Source organism: Myotis yumanensis, unplaced genomic scaffold (genome assembly GCF_028538775.1).
Source record: "Myotis yumanensis isolate MYYU_CA2020_CCGP unplaced genomic scaffold, mMyoYum1.0.hap1 SCAF_20, whole genome shotgun sequence".
In the NCBI taxonomy this organism is placed as follows: Eukaryota; Metazoa; Chordata; class Mammalia; order Chiroptera; family Vespertilionidae; genus Myotis; species Myotis yumanensis.
In genome coordinates, this window is record NW_027223771.1 from 6,052,048 (window position 1) to 6,075,549 (window position 23,502).

At 51.2% G+C, this 23,502-nt stretch overlaps 1 protein-coding gene across 2 annotated transcripts in view; it reads right to left on the reverse strand.

Annotated features, from left to right (window-relative positions):
* Positions 1–23,502, reverse strand: part of SLCO3A1 (solute carrier organic anion transporter family member 3A1) — a 155,530-nt gene that overhangs the window by 113,856 nt on the left and 18,172 nt on the right. For both annotated transcript variants that reach the window (XM_070400307.1, XM_070400306.1), the window contains exon 2: positions 5,579–6,044. In XM_070400307.1, the coding sequence (XP_070256408.1) occupies positions 5,579–6,044 (466 nt within the window). The remainder of the gene's footprint in view (positions 1–5,578; positions 6,045–23,502) is intronic.

Sequence of the window (23,502 nt, forward strand, 5' to 3'; positions counted from 1 at the left end):
AGAGGCCTCGGAGGAAACCAACTCTACCAATACCCTGAGCTTGGGCTTCCAGCCTCCAGGACTGTGAGACGTTAAAGCTACAGCTTCAGCCACCCAGTCTGAGGTGTGACGTTATGGAACCCTAGCACACTCATTCAGTTCTCATGCCTATTCATCTAGTTTATGGCCCCTAGTCCCAAGCTGCCCAGGCATGGCACCACCTTTAAGAGGAAAATAAATGGTGGCTGAAGTGAGGCAGGAAACCTCTTCATCAAGAAACACGGGTCCATCCTAGCCGGTGTGGCTCAGTTGTTAGAGCGTCGGCCTGTGGACAAAAGGGTCACAAGTTCAGTTCTGGTCAAGGGCACATACCTTGGTTGCAGGCTCAATCCCGTGTGGGAGGTAACCAATTGATGTGTCTCTCTCACATTGATATTTCTCTCTCACTCCTTCCCTTCCACTCTGTGTAAAGATCAATGGGGCGGGGGCGGGGGGGGCGAAGATCCTCAGGTGAGGCGAAAAGAAAGAGAGAGAGAGGGAGAGAGAGAAAGAGAGAGAGAGGAAGGAAGGTAGGAAGGTCGGCCCTGGCCCAGAGGAGGTAAGCTTCAGTCCATTCCCCATCCATGTAAGGTTAGTGTGCAGCAGTTTGAGGAATTAGCAAAACCTGGAAGAGGGATCACAATTTTTCAGGGCGGGCCTGAAGGCAGAACCAGAACCAGCATGTGGCCAGTTGTGAGGAGCAGATTTCTACCACAACCCAAGGTCCATCTCCTAATGGCTCTTGTGGTTCCAACACGGAATGACCAGCCATGCCAGGGCACGGAGCCCACAGTTCCGGAGAGGTGAGCAGAGCATGGAACGCGCCAGCTGTCCCACCTCAGAGTCTCAGCTCCGACCTGTGCCCATCTCTCCCCAAAGCGCCAGGAATCGGGACACAAGCCCTTTCTGAAACCCTAACCTAAACTGGTAGCTGTTCTCCTTCCTGCGCCCCTCTCTCTGCCTGGCTTTGAGACACACTGCTCTCTTCCCACCTCCCTGGCTCCTATAACGGTTATGTCCTGCGGGCCTCAGGCTGCCCTGTGGAGTGTCCTGACTTACACCTCACCCCTGGGCCACCCACCAGTCCCCTCCTCCGCCCCAGCCTTGTGACAGCATCCAGATGCACCTGCAAAGAACGCCACTCTCAGACCTGAAGCCTGGCCCCATCCAGCCAAGTTATTGGAGACAAGTTACTTAGCCTCCCAGAACCAGTTTATCTGTCTGCTTCATTCATAACAGCAAGAACTTTAAAAACCCATGTCCAACCACAGAGGGCATTAAATATTAAGGTATATATCCAGGAGGGAACAGTAAGGATGCAGTAATAACATCGCAGAATATTTAGTGACACAGAAATGCTCATGAAATATTAAGAGAGAAATGATCATTGCAAAGCACTACTTATTATAAACACATTTTTTGTAGAAAAGACTATCAATGCACAAAAAGACTTAAGACAATCATAAAGCTAAGAGTAATTATTTTCTAATTATAGTTTCTTTATACTTCCCAAGTTGTCAATGGTGATAATACTTTTTAACTAGAAATAAAGTTATTTTTACAATCTTTTCACACGCTCATCTTGGCCTATTCCTCCCTCAAAGATTAAAAACAAGACAAAACTAATTGATATAGAAACCTAAGAGGACACAGTGATGCCTGGCAGGTGGCTCAGGTGGTTGAAGCATCATCCTGTACACCAAAAGGTTGCAGGTTCGATTCCCAGTCAGGGCACATACCTAGGTTACCAGTTCAATCCCCAGTTGGGGAGTGTACAGGAGGCTACCGAACTATGTTTTTCTCTCACATCAATGTTTCTCTCTCACTCACTCTCTCTCTCTAAAAGTCAATAAACATATCCTTGGGTCGGGACTGAAAATAAAAAAGGACACAGTGAGTCCATGGCATTAGCTACTTATTCTTACCTACAATAAACGTGCTATGTCTTGAACTTGGAGAAACGGGGCAGCTAAGGACACTGGGCTAAGGGAAGGTCACCCCTTGGACTGGTAGTATGAGTGGACTCCCAAAGGGTCCACTTGGGCCCCCTTCGAATGGCTTCCCACTGCCACTGCCTGACTGTCCCTCGAGGAAGACAGTGAGTGCCACGTGTCACCCACGGGTCACTGTGTCGCCGCGCCGTGAGGCTTGGCTCCACGTTGGGCTGGAGCACAAAGCCTGCCAGCAGAGCCGCGGCCCCATTCACTGGGCTTTGTCCCCTGGTAATGAGCTCCCTTGGCTCCCTCCCCACGCTGGAAAGCAGCGACCTCAGAGCACAGCCAGCCAGAGAAGCCCCTTGAATGGCCCATCGAGGAATCTAGGCGTTTGGCAGTGGCTCGGCCGAAAGAGGCCAAAGCAAATTTGCAGTCATTTCACTGGAAAATGTCAGCCTGACTCGAGATGGAATGTGTCACCTCCCCCTGGCTGCAGCCGGGCCAGTGACATGGCCACAGACACGCAGCGGGCCCCTATCTGGTGACCCGCTCTGCGGGCGCCCCAGGGCAGGTCTTGTCAGCAGGGACGTGCTTGCGCGGCCTGAGCACCGCATGGCTTGGTCCCCTTCCGTGCTGACAGCCACGGGAAAGGGCCAGCTATGAACAAGCTGTTTGACACGTGCAGTATCTCTATTCCTTTCCATCTCCAAGCCACACTCACGTCTTCAGCATCTGACCCGATAGCTGCTGGCAGGCCTCTCTCTCTTACCCAGCTTTTCAGGAGCTGAGGCCTGAGGCACATGGCTACTCACCCCAACGCGTGCACATTTACACCCACAGTCCCAGCGACAGTCCCTTCAGCCTTTCCTCCTCTCTGCGGGGAGCTAAGAGGCCTTAATTCATATTGATTCCGTTCAGTGGGTTCCTCTAAACATTTCCCAAAGCAAATTTAGTGGCTTCCCATTACAGCCGATAAGTGCTAACATCTCCTCATGATCACTCACACTCTTTTATGACCTGGATAGTAAATGGATGGACCAGTTATGTCCAGCATATTCTATGGCCTTAAATTGCTCCTGGAGAATCCGAACCATGCATGGAATAAAGGGCCATCCGGGGAGGCCAGGGGTGCGGGAGGCCAGCTCTCCGCTGTTCCCTGGAAACAAAGACCCGTGAACCCAGCAGGGAGACCCTCGGAGGGTCCGTCGCCATTTGTTTGGGAAGCTGGCCAGATGGACCAGAGCCACCGAGATGCCCATGCACCATGCAAACAGTAGATGCTCTCTGCCTGCTTAACTACCACAGAAGAAACGGGTCCAAGCAGAAATCTGGCCGAAACATTCTTCCTAACAAAGACTCACAGCAAATCCTACAGATAAAGGCTCAGAGGCCCCTCTGCCCACACTCCACCTCCCACACCCAAAACCAAATGCCTCCCCACCCGAAAGCTTTGCACACACCAACCAGGCCCCATCCAATGCAGGGGAAAAGACACAGGCCCCCTTGTCATGGAAACTTCCAGAGAGCGCTGAGCCTGCTGCCCTGCGCAGGAAGCCCCAAGCAGACGTGATTGAGCACAGCCATGACTTGAGGAGGTACCTGGGGAGACATTTTTCTATTTGATTCTATCATTAGAGACAAGAACTCAGCTTTTCACTCTCTGTTTCCTTCTCTGCGCTCTGATTTATCTACTTGCTGTTGTCACTGCCAGAAAGCATCTCTCCCGGAGTCCTAGGGTAGCATCCGTCAAGTCAGAGACCAACTGTCCTGCTGGGCCTCAGGAGACGAGGCTGTGGCCCATGTCCTCGTCTGCAACAGTCACATGGAGTGGCTTTCACTCAAGCTTTAAAAGTAACAAAATGCAGCCCTAGCCGGTTTGGCTCAGTGGATAAGAGTGTCGGCCTGTGGACTGAAGGATCCGGGTTCAATTCCAGTCAAGGGCACATGCCCGGGTTGTAGGCTCAATCCCCACCAGCGGGCATGCAGGAGGCAGCCGATCAATGATTCTCTCTCATCATTGATGTTTCCCTCTCTCTCTCCCTTTCCCTTCCTCTCTGAAATCAATAAAAATATTTTTTAAAAAATAAAAGTAACAAAATGCACATGATTTCCTTGAACCCCTCTCCCCAGCTTCAGCCACAATCATGGAAGTCCCTCGCCACGTGGGGAGAGGAACAGGCCATGTCTGGCCTGAGCAGTCTCCTCCTCTACTTCTCAGCCCATGGTTAGGTCCTGACCAAGCTCACAGGTACTACCTTCCTCACCTTGAGCCCACCCGCAGAGGACTGACACATACGCTTATAACATATTTGTTCACCAAAAGCATCTCCTGCAGAGCGGGGACCGAGAGGCCCAGAGGAAAATCGGCTTTGAGGCGTATAACCCTCCCAGGCCCTCCTGGCTCAGAAAGCTTGGGTGGCTGGAAGCTTGGCAGATAGGAAGCCTGGTGTCAAATTCTGTTCAAATTCTATGGTAACTAACCCTCCATATTATAACAAACTTCATAGCTCAAGGCGCACTGCTTTTGGGAGGCGCAAAGCTTCCGCCAGCAGAGGTAACTTTTTCAAAGCTTAGCACTCGGGGACGGGATGTGTCATACAGTCCAACAGCTTGTGGAAAACAAAATTCTACTTGGCAAACAAGGGGTGGAGATGCTACGCAGGCCAGCCTTCACCATACAAATGACCTTGCAACACGACCCAAGGGCAGTGACACAACCAAGGAGCCATGCCACCTTGCCAAGAGCAGACACACCCATTTCCTATAAGAACAGATCGCCACTTAGATATTCCTTAGCCCCGTTCTGCAAATGGCTTCCATCCTTCCAGGATAAAATATCAGAAACGCATACGGCGCAAAGCAATTTTTAAAAACTCACATGCACCTTATTTCTTCCGAAATACCCAGTTTCAGCACATACCCCCGTTACAGAAAAAAATTACTTCAAGTCACCAACTTTGAATGATAACAAATGCCAACGAGTAGAGTACAAGTCTTCCCAGGTAGCCCCAAGTTCACAGGCACACAGAAGAGCAGGTAAATAAACACAAAACTCCTGACCACGCCTCCCCCTCGAGTCTCTAATGCTCAAACTCAGCACAGTGGCATCACCTGGGGAGCTTTTTAAAAATGCATTATGGCCCTAGCTGGTTTGGCTCAGTGGATAGAGCATTGGCCTGCAGACCAAAGGGTCCCGGGTTCGATTCCGGTCAAGGGCATGTGCCTCAGTGGCAGGCTCCTCCCTGGCTTGGGCCCTGGTCCAGGCTAGTGCAGGAGGCAACCAATCGATGTGTTTCTCTCACATCGATGTTTCTCTCTGTCTTTCCCTCTCTCTCCCACTCTCTATAAAAAAATAAATAGAAAATCAATGGAAAAATATCCTCGGGTGAGATTTTTTTTAAAAAAGCATTCAGCCCAGATGGCACCCCAACCCAACTACACCAGATTTCCTGGGGTGACACTCAGACATGAGCTCTCAAAATCCCTGTGTTTTGAAGCCAATTGTGAGAACCAGTGGCTCAGGAAAAATACAAAGTTCACGGCCCACCTTTCCTTCCTTTCTCAACACGCCCACGTTACTAACAGCATGAACCAGAGAACCACGCCTGGCGCTGGCCGGCTCCTACCTATATAGAGCGAGGAGTCCTTCCTCCGCACGTGGTCGTCGATGTAGGAGACGCCCAGGGGCTGCACGGGGGTAGCACCGATGCCCAGGAGCACCTGGGCCCCAATCAGCAGCAGGTACATCATGTTGGTGGTGGTCCGGTTGCGGCAGATGAGGTCAGGATCGGGCCCCTGGTCGCTGGCTGTGCCATTGGCGGCGCAGACGTCACGGCCCTCGGCGCCCCAGAGGATCTCGCCGGCCTCGTACTTGTACTGGTGGGTCAGGAACTCGGGCAAGGCGGATAGCAGCGCCCCCAGGGCCATGACGATGCCCCCGCAGCCGATGAGGCGCGGCCGGTGCCCGCGTGCCCCAAAGTAGCTGACGAAGAGGATGAGCGCCAGGTTCCCGATCTCGAAGCTGCTGGCGATCACACCCACGTCGGCGCTCTGCAGGTTGAACCTCCGCTCCAGGGTGGTCAGCACGCTCACCTGCAGGTGCCAAACAAAATCTCAGTGTCAATCCCGGTGGACACCACGGGGGAAGCCCTTTCTGGCCCCGTGGTACCCCTGCCCCTCTCGACCCTCACTGGAGGTTTGTACCAGATGCAAAAAGACACCTGTGCACGGGATTTAAACCCTAAGGGTCCAATAAGTGTTTACTCAGTATGATAAAGCTAATCACATGGTTAGAGAAGTTTTTCTCACTGGCAGAGAAGTTTTTCTGGGCCCCTTTCCTTCCAGAAACGTCCTGCCTCTGCCCAAGAAGCATACCTTCCCTTACTCCGTCGCACTTCAGGGCCCTCACATCCTGTTAAAGTCAGAAGTCACGGTGCCTTCATGCTCCCAACTCGAGCCTATTTATTTACAAAGCCCATCTGGGAGGACCCAAAGGAAATAAATAAAATGAAACAAAAACCTGGGCAAGCTAGCTGAGCTCCTTAGGATAAGCAGTAGCCCTCGCTTTCTTCTAGAGATTTCCAAAGGATATAGATGTCCCTAGAGGCCGCCAGGTAGTTCATTCCTGACTGTTCTATGCCCTATAGCCCCACCAAGGCCCCTAGGAAGGAATATTTTTATGCTTTCCCCCACCTCTGTATCCCTGTCCGCCTTCCATTGGTTTAACAAATATTTACTCTCTGCTATTGGCCTGATAAGGCTCTAGTCACCACAGAGAGAAATCCAAGGAAGAGATGACACCTGGCATGAACATGTCGCCTAGCATGGATCTAGCCTTCCTCCAAATGTATGAGCAGCCGCAAACTCTTCAAGTGCCCGGGCACATGTGCCCACACGCACACCCTGTGTACACCTGTGATATCAGCACACATGTGTTCTATTTGCTTTCATTATAAAAAAGAACTGCACACATTCAGACAGGCTCCGCTGGCCCTGAGGTTCCCCGGGCACTAGAAGTTTCAGGTGGCTGGGCCCTCGCAGTTTCGGACCAATTGGTCTGGGAGACACCTGGGCCCTGGGATGCATTAAGGAGCCCCAGGGGATTCTGTGAGCTAACACAACACACGTTCCTTGCCCAACCCTCCAGCTCTGGTCCTGGGAGCTCTGTCGAGCAGCATTCTAACACTGACACAGCCCGCCCCCATGTATGACCGGTGACAGGACAGCTGAGTACCCCTGTCACCTGCATTCCAAATCTGATGCCCGTTTCCACTGTGCTTGCTTTCTTTATATAATATATTTTTTTATTGACTTCAGAGAGGAAGAGAGAGGAAGAGAGAGATAGAAACATCAATGATGAGAGAGCATCATGGATCGGCTGCCTCCTGCATGCTTCCACTGGAGATCGAGTCTGCAACCCAGCCATGTGCAGTGACAGGGAATTGAACCGTGACCTCCTGGTTCATAGGCCGAGGCCCAACCACTGAGCCACACCAACCAGGCTCCACTGTGCTTTCTAAGCCAGTCAAGGCCAGCCCTAGGTGTGTGGCTAGATTATTATTTTTCAAACACCAAGTACTGGCAACGGTTAGGGGGTAAAAACAAAGGCTTCATTCATTCAGCCTGTTCCTTTGTAACACAAGCAAGCATGATGGCCTATGACAGCGGTTCTCAACCTTCTGGCCCTTTAAATACAGTTCCTCATGTTGTGACCCCCAACCTAAAATTATTTTTGTTGCTACTTCATAACTGTAATTTTGCTACTGTGATTAATCGTAATGTAAATATCTGATATGCAGAATGGTCTTAGCTGACCCCTGTGAAAGGGTCATTTGACCGCCAAAGTGGTCACGACCCACAGGTTGCGAACCGCTGGCCTATGAGCTCTAACCAAGGCTTATCATCAGTAACGCAATGATGGAGGGAACCCCATGGCCTGGGAGGTGGGGGCTTTGGGGTTCACCCAGGCCTTGGTGGTGAATCCAGAGATGCCCAGAAGAGGCCGGACGCAGAAACAAGCAGGGACCCCACCTAGGCAGGTCCCCTGGGTACACGAGAGTCACCAGGATCAGTCCGGTGGGTCTGCAGCTCAGTGACCTCCACCCTGAGAGTAGAGGACAGTGAGGGTGGCAGAAAGGGTGGGCGGGTGGGCAAGGCTAGAGCAGAAGCCCAATTTCATTCCTGCCAGGAGGCTTAACGACATACATACTTGGCAGCATGTCTGCAAACACAGCATCCGCTCGGTTTGAGCAGGTGCGCCCTGTCATGAAATATCACGCAGGTATGGACATCAACGATGACAGATAAGGGTGGAGGGGTAGGGACAGCTGTGGGCGAAAGAAAAACAAGCAGCTCTTTAGAGAGACTGACGCCGGGGCCTGCGGCTAGGCCTGCCTCCCACCTGCTCTTGGCAGGGCGACCGCAGGGGTGACAGGAGGCAGTGGGGCCTTCACCTCCTTGCCTCAGCCTCGGGGACGCCCATGTGGATCATGTTTTGTGGATCAATTAGATCAGAGCCTAATGTCCTCAGTCACTTAAAGCACGATTTTGAGAAGACGGGCTAAGTAAGCATGCAGGAGGCCACAGGCCTCGCTCCTGGCTTTTATGGGCAGCGACAACCCATCAAGGAGGAGGTGGTGCTAAAGGGAACCACCATCTTACTTAATGGGAAACAGAAGTGAGGGAAAACAGCTTGATCACTGGAGACCAAGGAGAGGAAACTACGGGAGGAAAACAAAAGTGGAAGTGTCCTTGCCCTGTGCCGAGTGAGTATGAAGTCATTATTAAAAGAATGCTTATTTATCAGGTTTCTACTGCAACCATTAGAAAGAAAAAAAGAAATGGGGGGCGGGGGGTGTATCTCAAAATCTCCTAGAGCACATGGTTAAAAAAATACAGATTCCCCGCCCTGGCCGGTTTGGCTCAATGGATAGAGCGTCGGCCTGCGGTCTGAAGGGCCCTGGGTTTGATTCCGGTCAAGGGCATGTACCTTGGTTGCAGGCTCCTCCCCGGCCCAGGCTCTGGTCAGGGCGCGTTCAGGAGGCAACCAATCGATGTGCCTCTCTCACATCGGTATTTCTCTCTGTCTTTCCCTCTCTCTTCCACTCTCCCTAAGAAATCAATGCGAAAACACCCTCGGTTGAGAATTCACAAAAATCCAGGTTCCCCGACCCTGAGATGAGGTCCGGGCGTCTGAGGTTCTACAAAGCACCGGGGGTCTCTGATGCCCACTGGGGGTTGAGGACCAAGCCACTGGCCCTGCGTGTACTCACCGTCCCCCTAGAGCTGTGGTTCTCACCCTTCGGTGGCAGCAAAATCATCCGAGGCTCCCAGCCTGCAGGCTCCAGCCACAGAGTGCGGGCAGGGGCGGGTCTGGACCGGCTCTAAGACCGCTCGTTCTCACAAGCTCCCAGGTGATGCCCATGTGCTCATCAGGGGCCCTGATTTGAGAACTCTGCTCTCCTGACCTCCCTCTGCAGCAAACCCAGCCCACGTGGGATTACAGAGCTTGGTGTTTAAATTAGGTGCCCATGGACAGCACCCCCTCATTCCCAGTTCATAGCCACGCTCTCCTGAATGGGAAAGGCGGGCTGTACTGAGGGTGTCTGAAGCACTGTCAGGCCAGCGGCAGAGATGGAGCCAGCCCAAAAGGGAGACCGTCAGATCACGCTGTCACAAATGTCAGAGGGCAGGAGGCCCCAGAGGCCATGGCTCACCTTCCAAAGGGCCAGGGTTGTCCGGACGCAGTAAGAAGGCAATATCTTAGGAGCAGTACGGGAAGCTCATTGCTCCCATGAGCCCTCTCGCTTTCTTACTCTGCCTTGCTCAGCGGGGCCTGGACCTGAACTAGCATCACCTGGGGGCAATTGAAACACAGGACTCTAATGCAGTGGTTCTCAACCTTCTGGCCCTTTAAATACAGTTCCTCATGTTGTGACCCAACCATAAAATTATTTTCGTGGCTACTTCATCACTGTAATGTTGCTACTGTGATGAATCGTTATGTAAATATCTGATATGCAGGATGGTCTTAGGCGACCCCTGTGAAAGGGTCGTTCTACCGCCAAAGGGGTCGCGACCCACAGGTTGAGAACCGCTGCAAAATGTAACCTAGGAGAGCTGGGCCGGGCATGAATGCTTTCAAAGCTCCCCCACCCAGGCAGGTGGAGGTATGTGTGCGCAGACCGTGTGCATGGACACTGCAGAGGGTGTACACGCATGGATGTTTGCAACAGTGCAACCTGGTCATATCAGTGTGGCATCAGGACAGAGGAGCCTCAAGTTCAAATCTGCCTCTGACAGATGGTGGGCACAGACGTGCATGCATGTCTTACAGTGCAACGACTTAAACTCTTACGATGGATCCACTTGCACGTTTTATTACATTAGTTGAAGCCTTAATTTAAAATTATTTTTAAAAGGAGAAAAAAAATCTAGCTTTGACAGCAATTGGCCAAGTCAAGTGTTGTGAGCCTGTTTTCACATCTGTGGGGTGTGGGACAATGTCTGAGTGAGTGCTATGCGACCGCAGCTGGTACACAGTAGGTACACCGGTGCGCATGCTCTGGGTGACTTCCGGTTCCATCCCGAGCACAATGCCTGCTTCGTGGCGCACACCAGAAACCTAACTATGACTGGAGACCATGCCTGGCCTGGGGGAGTTTACAGTCTGAGGAGAACAGAAAGACCATCGCAGAACAGCACAGCCTCTAATCAGGGGCATATGACAGAGTGCACAGGGCTCCAGGGAATCAAGCGTCCTGCACATGGAGAACAAAAACATGTCGGTGATACAACGCGGATGAACTGGGTGGTATCAGGTTTGCAGGGGGCATAGGGGGTGCCCCAACATTCCCAGAGCAAAGATCAGAGGCGGCTGCCGGAACCGGTTTGGCTCGGTGGATAGAGCGTCAGCCTGCGGACTGAAGGGTCCCAGGTTCAATTCCGGTCAAGGGCATGTACCTTGGTTGCAGGCACATCCCCAGTAGGAGATGTGCAGGAGGCAGCTGATCGATGTTTCTTTCTCATCGATGTTTCTAACTCTCTATCTCTCTCCCTTCCTCTCTGTAAAAAATCAATAAAATATATTTAAAAAAACAAAAAGATCAGAGGCGGGTGGGAGGAAAGTTCAGACAGCCCCTGGGGAGGGAAGGACCTTTTGATCCCAGAGCACTGTGAGGAGTCACCTGAGATGGAAAGGCCTTGAAGGCAGGCCCGCCCTGGATTTGGAAGTCAATGGGGAGCCCAGGGAGGTTCCTGAGCAGGAGCCATCTATCAGCAGCGTTACGCTGGCATCGCTGCCAAGCAGGGAGTGAGCAGAAACTGCCCAGGCAGCTATTTCAACAGAGCTGCTGAGAAACGGCGCCTTGGCAGGGCAGTGCTGGCAGGGCGTCAGAGAAGGTGTCTGCGGGAGAGAGGCCCCTAATACAACACTTCTGCTCTGGGGGGTGTGAGATGTGACAGAGCCCAGCAGGCTGCCCGGGACCTGGCGGAGCTGCAGCCTCACACCACATGCCTAGCAGCAGGGCTGTGTCAGGAAGGGGAGCAGGTGTGGGCCCAGTCCAGGCGACATCAGCCTCCGACACGACTGTAGTCATGCAGCCCAGCCGGTGTGGCTCAGTGGTTGAGTGTCGACCTATGAACCAGGAGGTCAGGGTTCAATTCCCAGGTTGTGGGCTCGATCCCCATGAGGGGGCATGCAGGAGGCAACCGAGCAATGATTCTCTCTCATCATTGATGTTTCTCTCTCTCTCCTTCTCCCTTCCTCTCTGAAATCGATAAAAATATATATTTTTTAAAAAACTGCAGCCACACAGAGGACCCACGGGTCTGGAACAGAGGAGGGCTCATTTTTTCTGAAAGGGGCAGAGTTAATATTTTCAGCTTCCAGACCACATGGTCTCAGTAGGAACTACTCCACACACCCCAGCACAAAGCAGCAATATACAGACGATGAGTACTATAGCCGGTTCCCATCAAACTTGAACCAAACATGCAGAGGGCTGGACTCGGCCCCAGGCTCTGTCAATAATAACATGGGAAACCACGTTACCCATGTGTCTGTAATTGGCCCCTCCCTGCAGCCGCAGCAGCCATTTCATCCTGCGAGGCACCTTATGTGGGTTTGTTTTTCATCAGAACAGCAGCCCCTTGAGTAATTCATGGCACAGGGGAAAGGGACACACAAGGCATCACTGGCGAATCCAGAGCCCAAGTTTGCAGAACCAGCAGATGACACAGCAGCACCTCCTGCAAGTGCCCTGGTGGCAAACTGATCGCTGACCTGGCTCAAGGTCAGCGGGTCAAGGTCGCTTTATCTCTGGTTAGCCTGTAGTAGGCCCACAGGACAGATACCTGGGTGTAACTTCACAACCGTTTTTCTTTAAAAGCCGAGTGAGAATTACATGGAGAATCTCTAATGTAGACCTGGCTCTGGACTCCAGCCCTCACCAGTGGCATCAGTGTGCATGAGGGGGTGGGGGGAGGGGCCCAGGGAATCCATGAGCGATTCTGAGAGCCACACATGAGCCGTGAACTTTGGGCGCCTGTACGCCTTTTCCCTGCGCAGCATGCAGATGGCAGATCTGACCTCGCAGTCGCCACAGGTTCAAATGCGGGGCAAGCCCTGCTCAACCTCGTCGCTGGCTCTGCCCTTATGCCGGGGGTTGCACATGCGCATCCTTGCAGCAGGACCCTGAAGCCCACCAGCTTCATCCGCACCCGTGTCTTTAACAGAAGCACCATCATTTCCTCTGGTCACCCTGAGAGTGAGCACCTCAGCCGGCCTTCCCTAGACAGGCCTCCGTCTCTCTTTGCCTCTGCGATTTCCTGCCTCTGTCTCAGACTGTTTCCCCCTCTACACCCTGTTTCGTAGTCTCTCTCATCAATCTATTCTCCCCCAAACTCGGTTCCCTGAATGGCCCTCAAGCGCATCGGAAACCTTATTTTATTGTTCTTTATATTTAATGAAATCTTATGTTCAGTTCATTCTACCAGAATGTGTAGTAGCATTTTATGATTCTCTTCTTTAAAAAAATATATCTCTAAATTTACTTGCTTCCCACTTACAAATCTCGTGATTGATTTTTCTCTATAGCTCAGTGGTCCATCATGAAAAACGAAAGCTCCCCATCTCTACCGGGTACAACTAATACAATTTTCTTCCACTCAGTTGCCGAGCTGTACATTTTTACATCAGAAAGTTTGACATCAGGCCGACGATTATTAATAGTTTGTGGTTAGCATCTTTCACACAAAAACTTCAGACTATTTTTCAGTTCACAATTTATGGGGTGCCAGGTGTCTTTTATTACAGAAACTTCAAGAACAATAGGAATTAAATGATTTCCTCAGCAGTCAACAAAAATGCAGGGGACCAGACACAGTCTGAAGAAAGAGATTTCTGCCCTGGCCGGTGTGGCTCAGTGGTTGAGCATCGACCTATGAACCAGGAGGTTCTATTCCCATTCGGGACATATGCCCCGGCTGCAGGCTCGAGCCTCAGTAGGGGTCATGCAGGAAGCAGCTACTCAATGATTCTTTCTTATCATTGATGTTTTTATCTTTTATCTCTCTCTACCCAGCTCCCTTCCTCTCTGAAATCAGTGAAAACATTTTAAACATACTTAAAAAACAAAAAGAAAGTGGATATTGCCTAACTCCATTTCGCTGACAGCATTTCGCTCTGTGCACTGGTGACGGGGGCCAAGATTTTTTAAAAAAAATATCCATGCGGGCTCTAAAGGGAAGATCTGCATTTATTAGAGGTGAAGAACATAATAAAAATGCAAAATACCACATGATAGCTTAATAACCTGTAATGACAAATGCCATAGCACGTGGGAAATCAAAAGATTACGCAGAAGAAAGCCAGAGTACAAGCGTAGTACAATAACCCTCAATGTTTAGACTGGAGGAGTCAAGAAAATAGCTTCCATATCTCATATCAAATGAAATGGGCCCGATGATTAAGAGCTCCTAGAAGCACCATGAATCAATGGCATTGGCCGGGAAAACCAGATGAAAAGTCACAGTCATTTTCTCCCAGTAATCAAACGTTGGTTTCATTTACAAAAAGCTTCCGTATGGAATCCTGCCTCCATAAAGCATTGTGCGCTGGCCCGGGACCATCAATACGGCTGAGCCAGCCCCTTCGACAAGGGAGTACATGCATTTCCAAACAGCCCTAAATGCCACAGCCTGGGAAGAGGTCTCGCTTATACTAATGCCCTGCGGGGGGGATGCATCATATTAAACTTCTCTCACTTCCTTTCCCTTTTCATTAAGAAATGGACCCACCTCTTGAGGCCCTGCTTTAAAGTCCAACTTCCTCTCTGCTGAAACAGGTCATCCCTGGCTAATATCTCATCCCCCTACCCCCCCAAACACCAAGTAAATGCATTGTGTTAATTGTGTTAATAACACAGTTCGGCTTATACGTTGGAAGTCACAGGCCTCCCTGCCCACAGGTCATTTTGCTTTAAAGGCTCCTTTTTCATGTAAATCACATCCCTTCGTATATACTAGCGGAGACTGACCCTGAAGAGATCTGCCTACACTGCTACAGGCTGTGAAATAATTGCCGAGGAGCTCTGTCCCCAAAGGACAGGCAAGGAGCAGGGAGCAAGTTCCGTGAGTCCCTGGAGAGGACTCGCAGCCACAGTCCGGGATGCCCATGGGGTCCAGTGAAACAGCCTCCACCTTGCGTCTCTGACTCTCGAGTTGCACTCCGCTAGCCACAGCCGGCTCCCGAGACACTCAGGCACCGGGGGTCCCTGCTTCGTGCCCCTGGGCAGGAGCGTGTAATAGGGAACCAGTCCTGGCTGGGTAAAGTGGGCGCAAGCGCAGGCATCACTGAAATCGCCTGAGAGCATTTCAGAAATGCAGACTCGCAGTCCCGGCCCAGGCCTGCATTGTAATGAGATCCCCAGGTGATGTGCACAGTGAAGTCAGAGAAACAGTGCCTGAGGCTGCGCGCTTTATCCGCCTCTAACCTCCCGCCTTGGGATCACAAGGCTCCCAGCAGCCTCCTGAGGGGGGAGGGGAGGGGAGCTTATTCAGCCAAACACCCAGTCTCACCGTCTAGCTACCCTGGGGAGGAGGGCACAAAAAACCCTCTCTGACCTTCAGCGTGTACCCAATCCATCCATCGGCAAGTTCCGTCGGCTCTACGTTGGTTGGTGGATCCCAACTGTACAGGCGTCCGTGTCCCAGCCACCAAGGTCCCTTCCCCTGGGCTCCCACCACCCTGCACTGCTCCTCCCCACCACCCAGGCAATTAAAGAGACACTTGAAGGACAGGAGGCATCACCTAGCACAGTGATGGCGAACCTATGACACGCGTGTCCGAGGTGACACGCAAACTCATTTTTTGGTTGATTTTTCTTTGTTAAATGGCATTTAAATATATAAAATAAATATCAAAAACATAAGTCTTTGTTTTACTATGGTTGCAAAGATAAAAAAATTTCTACATGTGACACGGCACCAGAGTTAAGTTAGGGTTTTTCAAAATGCTGACACGCCGAGCTCAGAAGGTTCGCCATCACTGACCTATCATCGTCCTACGGTTCCCATGGCACCCGGAACAAAACCCTAACCCCGGACCACAGGCTTCAAGGTGAGAAACCCCACCAGGCCTCCTCTCCAAGTTTAGTCCTCCACAATCCTCCGTGTCACCCTTCCAACCTCACTGGCCTCATTCCGATTTTGCAAATAGGCCAAACACAGTCCCAACTTAAAGACAATTTGTTGCTCCCTCTGCCTAAACCATCTTGATTTTTTAAAAATATTTTTTTATTGATTTCAGAGAGGGAGGGAGAGGGAGAGAAACATCAATGATGAGAGAGAATCATTGATCGACCGCCTCCTGCACGCCCCACACTGAGGATCAAGCCCGCAACCCAGGCATGTGCCCTGACCAGGAATCGAACCGTGACCTCCTGCTTCATAGGTCACCGCTCAACCACTGAGCCATGATGGCCAGGCTGCCTAAACCATCTTTTCTCAGGTCATGACAAGGCTGTCTCCTCACCAAACAGATCCTGAAGGAGGCATTCCTTAAACGAGCCCCTTCTATTGCTCATTGCACTCAGGTGCCTGATCGGAAAATTCCTCTAAGCCTCAATGGGCAAGGGCTCTCTGCTCTCTGCCTCGCTCACAGGTCTGTCCACCTCCTTTGTGACAATTCCCTGACACCTGGCTGAGAGCGTGCGGTGCGGGGCAGGGCCCCTGCAGACACCTCTGGGCTCTGAGGGTCTGCAGTCAGCTCCGCCTTTGGGGTGCTTTTCTGCAAACAGTGACTCAAACCTCTGCCCCGATGCTTCCCATGACTCACTGCTACATCCACACGCTCACTTCCAGGAACATCATCTCCTAAGACCAGGCACACCCCTCCTGGATCCTGTTACCTCACTTGTGAGACAGAAATCTGAGCCCCTTGTAAGGCTGCTGTGGGATTTAGAAATCATACCCTACCAGCGTCAGAGGGACCATGATGGCAGGCAGCTTGTCCTTTCGTTGCGACACTAGGACACTGTTTAAGGACTGACCCGAGGGTGGCTCCACTCTCTAGGCCAAGGGTCAGTGCGTGATGGTCCTCCAGCCAACACTCCGGCTCCACCTGCCTTTGTAAGCAGAGCTGCACTGGAGCACAGCCACCCCGTCTGTTCAGTCACCGCGGCAGCCTTCCTGCTGCCAGTGGAGCTGAGGGCTCGGGAGAGAGCAACAGCCTGCAAAGCCCAAAGCATTTACTCTCGGGCTCCTCACACATCAGCCAAACCCTGCTCTAGGGGAACATCCCTGAGTTTGCTTTTGGTAGGGACTACAGAGCGTGGGGCACAAGAAGGTTTACAGTTGCGAGTTCACAAAACAGTTTATTCTTTATTATTATTAACTAGAGGCCCGATGCATGAAATTTGTGCAAGAGTAGGCCTTCCTTCCCCTGGCTGCCGGCACTGGCTTCCCTCTGGCACTCTGGACCCGGGCTTCCCTCTGGCTGCCAGCAGGCACCCGGGATCTGGGCTTCCCTCGCAGCCCCGGCTTCGTCTGGAAGGTCATCCGGAAGGATGTCCGTTCTAATTAGCATCTTATGCTTTTATTATTATAGATCATTGTAAACCTACTTTTGCCCCATCCTGGGTCTCGGACTCTATGAAGCTGTGTGTTAACTTGGAGATTTATATACAGTAGAAAAGAGAACCCCAGCCTTTTTTTTTTTTTTAATCCTCACCTGCGGATATTTTTCCATTAATTTTTAGGGAGAGTAGAAGAGAGAGGGAAAGACAGAGAGAAACACTGATGTGAGAGAAACACATCAATTGGTTGACTCCTGCATATGCCCCAACCAGGGCCCAGGCCGGGAAGGAGCCTGCAACCAAGGTACATGCCCTTGACTGGAATTGAACCCGGGACCCTTTGGCCTGCAGGCCGACGCTCTATCCACTGAGCCAGACCGGCTAGGGCGGGTCCAGCCTTTATATACCCACCCAAGGATTAAGAGTTCTAGGCTAGTAAATTCATAAAAGAAGCCAGCACTGTATTTGACAAGGCATAACCTGCCACCAGTGCCAATGGCCACAATGACCCATGGGCGTAAGGAGAGGCACTGTGAGCTCAGGACCAGAGACCCAGGGCAACTTAGGGGCTGGGAGAGGAGCTGAGCAATGAGTTACAGCCTAAGGGGAGGCAAATGGGACTGTGAACCCCACAAAATGCTGCAAATGCCCTTCCACTGACAGCAGGACCCCACAATCCCTCCCTGTGACAACACAGAACTACTTTTATCAAAGGAGTCGCAGCTCGAATGTTACCACCTTAGTCAGGGAAGAACAGGGATGGCTGTACAGAGAACCGACAATGTTCATTTAGCAATAATATACTTGTTCCGTGATCTTAAATCAGGGGTGGGGAACCTCCGGCCCGCGGGCAGTAGAAGGCCCTGGAAATCATTCGGTCTGGCCCTGCCAAGCCATTAGGGGTGAGTTAATTAAATGCTTGACCAAATGTAACAATTTTTAAGTTGATGATTTTGTATGGAGCATGAATAATGTTATATATATATATCCAAATGGCCTTTGGCAGACAAAAAGGTTCCCCACCCCTATTATAAATGCTCAGACATTACCTATTACTAATATTAATGCAAGCAATTTTTACTGAGCACTTATTCTGAAGCAGGTTGTGTGCTAAGCAGGCACTTTTGCAAATTAATCCTCCTAAAGTGCAATGTCACTCGGCTGTTTTGCAGATAAAGAAATTAAGGTTTCTCATGCCCGGGGTCCATGAATAGGAGGTGGAGCCGAGACTGGATCCAGGCAGTGTGACTACAGTCACACTAAACACGCCAGGTAGCGGTTTGCTGCAAATCACAGGCAAGCGTTTGTCATTTGTGTAACTGGAAGCACACAGTGAAATTAAGTGAATGGAAAGCACAGAGCACAGCAAGTGTATGCACAGGGGCGACACACACACACACACACACACACACACACACACACTGAAGATGTAATGAGAATGCGAGCCGCCCGCACTAATTCAACAGGCCAGTCCCTGAACCACACCCCGTTCAGATGGCACTGCCAGCCCCGTCTCTGTGTCCAAGGCAGGGGGACTGGGAGTCCCAGGAGAAAGGACTGACTCTGCTTTTGACTCCCGGCCAGCCCTTCACTTTGCAGCAGCGGGAGGGCAGGCAGTCTTCTCGAATCAGTTAATAACCCGTCCAAACCAAACCGCAAACGAGGGCGTAATTAAAGTTCTTTTACTTGGGTTGAAGCGTATCTGAAACCTGCCAAGGGCTCAGAGCAAAACAGCATGTCTTGAAGTTGATTTGGCCTTTTCCTCTCCTGCCTGGGACCCTAGGTGCTGAGAAAGGGAAGAAAGTTAATTATCTGCTGGGCCCCTTGGCTTGCCAAGGCCTGGAAGAGGCGCTCTCCACAAACATCGTCTCATTAAGTCCTGGCGCGCACTGTGTGGCACGGGAATTACTGCCTTCCATTCCGAGATACGGAGGGAGAGGCTCAGAGAGACGAAGCCACTTGCGCAGGGCACACAGCTCGGGAGGCAGGGCCGCTATTTAAAACCGCGGCAGCGGCCTCCCGCCTGGTTTCATTAAACTGCGTGGCCACCTCTCACGCCTTTCGTCACGAGACAGTCAGAAGACAGGTGAGAGCAGCAGGCCCTCAGAAGGGCCAAGGATTAAAACCTGTTTATTAGTCCGAAGTGGCACGTCGCCTCTGCAGGGTGACCCAGCAACCGGGCACCAGCTGGGCTCTAAATGGCCGGAGCTGCCAGGCCATTCGGAGGCGCCAAGATGAGAATGAGCATTGTGTGGCGGCAGCTGCCACAGAGCTCCGTGTACTCAGGCGGTACCATGTCACTGGAGGGGGGCAGTGCGGCCGGCGGAGGGGAACAGGGTTTGCCACAGCCGTCTCAGCCGGGCGGGACAAGAGGAACTTAAAAAGCCTTAGGGTTGTGGCTGGGGGAACGGGATGGGCAGGGGTGCGTGGAGGGCCAAACACACTCAGGTAATGGCTCGAGCCATCTTGCACTATGAGGACAATGGTGGAGGGAGGGGGGAAGGGAGAGAAAGGGATGACAATATTCTAAATGAGAGAAAGGAATACTGATGAATAAAACAAAACATTGTGCCCTGTTCTGTTTAACTATGAATTCAAAGGCATTTCTTTATTTTTTTTTTAATTGATTTCAGAGAGAGAAAGGGAGAGGGAGATAGAGACAGAAACATCAAGGATGAGAGAGAATCGTTGATTGGCTGCCTCCTGCACGCCCCCTACTGGGGATGGAGCCTGAAACCCGGGCATGTGCCCTGACTGGAATTGAACCATGACCTCCTGGTTCATAGGTCGACGTTCAACCACTGAGCCACACCAGCCAGGCTCCAAAGCATTTCTGAGCCTGTCTGTAAGCCAGAGCCAAGGAAGTGGGTGCTTGACAAAGATAAAGACACCTGCCTCCTGAGCCATCCCATAAAGGGCCACACACCCAGCAAGGCGTCCACTGGAAAAGCGAGGCTTGGCCACCACACGGACACACGCAGAAACCCTGTCCTTCTCCCCTCAGCCACACTGTCAGCTGTGAGCGGAGCCCTGACCGCCACGCTCCGGGCTCTGAATGAGAATATATAACCGCCGGGTTGGAAATGAAGGATGTTAGGTGCTGTCAGCACCTGCCATCTTGCTGGGGCTCATTAAATACCCACCGTCCCTTATCCTCACAACCTTTAAAGAGAATCAGAAAGCACCATCACATCGCCTCCTAATTCTTGTCTGGAGTCAAGCCAGACAACTCTGATGTCGTTGGGCGTGAGGTCCTGAGAACACAGCCACAGGGCGGAGGGCGTTGAAGGCGTCCTTGCACCAGGATGACTTGGCGCACAAATATGGTCACGCTACGAAACAACTGCTGCTGGGAGCCTGCCTGTGACATCTCTCTTTGGAAGGGCAAAGCCTGAGGAGGCAAATCCCCATGTCCAAGTTCACAGTCACGCAGACCTCCTGGGCAGGAGGCCCTGGAGGACTGCACACACTCATCCCACAGGGAAGACAGATCCTGACCCAGGGCAGGTATGGTGAGCCAGGGCCCATAGGAGGCAGACCTGGCCTGATGGGAAAACTGAGGGGGGGAGGGTGCAAAGTAAATCTTAATTAAAAGAGGAGCACAAGAGATGAGCTTCCCAGCTGATAAGAAGAGTTAGCTCAGCCCTGGCCAGTTTGGCTCAGTGGATAGAGCATCAGCCTGAAAACTGAAGGGTCACAGGTTCAAATTCCAGTCAAGGGTATGTACCTTGGTTGCGGGCACATCCCCAGTAGGGGGTGTGCAGGAGGCAGCTGATCGATGTTTCTCTCTCATCGATGTTTCTAACTCTCTATCTCTCTCCCTTCCTCTCTGTAAAAAATCAATAAAATATATTTTTTAAAAAAAACACATACTTGGAACAAAAGTTTCTAAACACAAACCAGTAAAACACAAGAAATAATTAGGGGAGTATGAATAATTGTGAAAGAACCGTCCTACTACTAGTAATTATTAAGAGATACAAATCACAACTTGGAAGTTATCATCAACAGCAATGTTAAAGGTATCTAAATGGCAGAAAAAAAAATTGCAAATAACTCAGAAGGGGAATCCCTCCAGAAAGGACTGCTCTGGGTGAGGAAATTCTACGGGACAGAATGTTGACTGTGTGGCGGTTTCTAAACGTCCCCGTGAGCCAAGCGAGGCGGTCCCTTCAACCCAAGCCCCAGCCTCGGAAGCAGGAGGGCCAGGCAGAGACTGGACGTTCGGATCCCAAACGGGCTGAGAAGCCTAGGTTTCTGCCATTCCCCACAGAGCCTCGGTCGACGGAGAGAAAAGGCAAAAAAGAAAGGGGATTCTAGGGTCTCGCTACCAAGTTTCTTTTTACTGTCAAGACAAGCAGACTTCACAAACCCTGCGTACAGGCACCTGGTAAAAGTGGAACCAAGACCACATCCTGCCAACTGTGAAAAAAAGGGGAGGGGTGGAGTTATTTTATTAACAACCGGTCTCCAAGCATTTGGCAACCTGCAGATTAAGATGAGCTGATAGCCCGCCTGGAATCTGACCGGCTGGAGCTCATGGCTCCTTCCCAGGACCTCGCCGCTAGTCTCTCTGTTTACAGGGACGGCACCGGCCTGGACCACACCGTGGCTGGTGGCCTGTTCCCTGACTCACCAGGACCAAGAGCGCAGCCTGACAACTTCTTAAAGAACAGGGTGATATTTATTACAGCTCCTTGGGATGCCGGGGGATATCTAATTGCAAACAAATTTCTAGGTTTTTCTAGCCCAGAACTGACTGCTTTTTGCACAGACTCAGTAAAATCAGAGTGGGCTGAAAAGTCACATGCAGTGGCTCTGGGAGTGGCAGTTGGAAATGCCCCTTGGTGTCCCAGGTTAGTAAATGTCACCTCTTTCTGCTTGCTCGTTCATTCATTCGTTTAGGAAATGTTTTCTGAACACCACGGTCCCTGTGCTCAGCCCAGGACTGGGAGCTTGGAACACAAAGATAAGCCAATGCAGCGCTTCAACAATACATGTTTCAAAGAACAGAACGGTGTATTCCCATTCCACTCGGTAAAGGCAGGGCCTGCATGTGTGCGTGAGACGGCAGACGTGAACTTCACCAGTCCTCACGGGCCCTCTCCTGGGACACGTGTCTCAGGGGCCTTCCGCGTGGTTTCAGTTTAACAGCATGAGCCCTGAATGTACTGGTTACCTTCTAGGCAACCGAGGAATGTCCTTGGGTAATACCCCACCCACACAATGGTAACCTCTCTGCTTCTTTGGAACCAAACGCCCCAGTGAGAGGCAACCATACTTCAAGGCACTGATCTTAAGGGTTTTGGGTTATGACAGGGTCGGCTGCAAAGGAGACCCCAAAAGAAGGGCACCTGGCTTCGCCAGGGAGGGGGAGAAGGTGATTGTGGGGAGGAGCCAGGGTGACCCCACTCAAGCATGACAAGGAGATTGCCAGGCCAACTAATCACATGGCTTAGGCTCAGAAAAGCATCACCTAGTCTGGGCCAAAGGCACACATTTCAATTTCCCTTGTAGGCCGAGGGCACAGGCCGCTCAATTCCCGGGGACTTGGCTCCCTCGCTCACCTCTTAGGGATCTTAAGAGTTCAGTTGCACATCAAAATTAATCAGCCACTTCCTGGAACTCGGGTGTCACTCAGGAAGCCAAAGGCCTGCCCTATTACAGTGTTTTCACCGGAGAAAAATGGACCGTTACTTATAAAAACCACACTTACACAGGGAACTCTATCTATGCATCTGCAGTAACCATGAGCCCGGGGCAGTTGAAACCATTATGTCAATCCCCCACCTTCCTTTTCCTTTGCTTTGTATTTTTGTTCTTCATGTTCAGGCATATTTTCGTTGGCAACCTAAAAAACACTCAAACGCTAATTTTTGTTACATGCACACGCATCATGCTGGCTATCACTACACCGCATAAGCATGCCGCTCTTGCAAGCAGACTCGAAATTTTCCCCAAGTGCGGTATAAATTTCAAACCCATAAATACAATGGTTTTAAACTGTCCTTGTAGATGTTACTAACCTCACCCCCACCAATGATATCACTGTTTCCATAGTAACTAATGTACTTCAAAGTGGAAAATGCAGATGGTGGTTTTAGAAAGGGGGGGGGGGGGCAGACAAAATAAGTGGTAGAAACAAAGCACATCACTGTGTAAGTGGCGCTGCACCTGCCTCATGGGGCGCCAGCTCAGGGACAAGTAGTAAATATTTTAGTAGAAGCCTTATGCTAACAGATCATCTATATAACAGTGGCCGATCAAATTACCCCATCACTTTCGGAGACATGGCTGCCCGAGTCAATGCATGCAGGGAAAAATGCCTGTTCAACAGCACAGGTCCCATCACAGGCTGATGTTCAAGCGTCTCATACTCTATTTTACAGTGATGTTGTCATTATGCCTAACTGAGAAGAGCTTTTTCAGAAATATGTGAATGCCGGGTAGGAAGAATGCAACTGCTCACAAGAGAG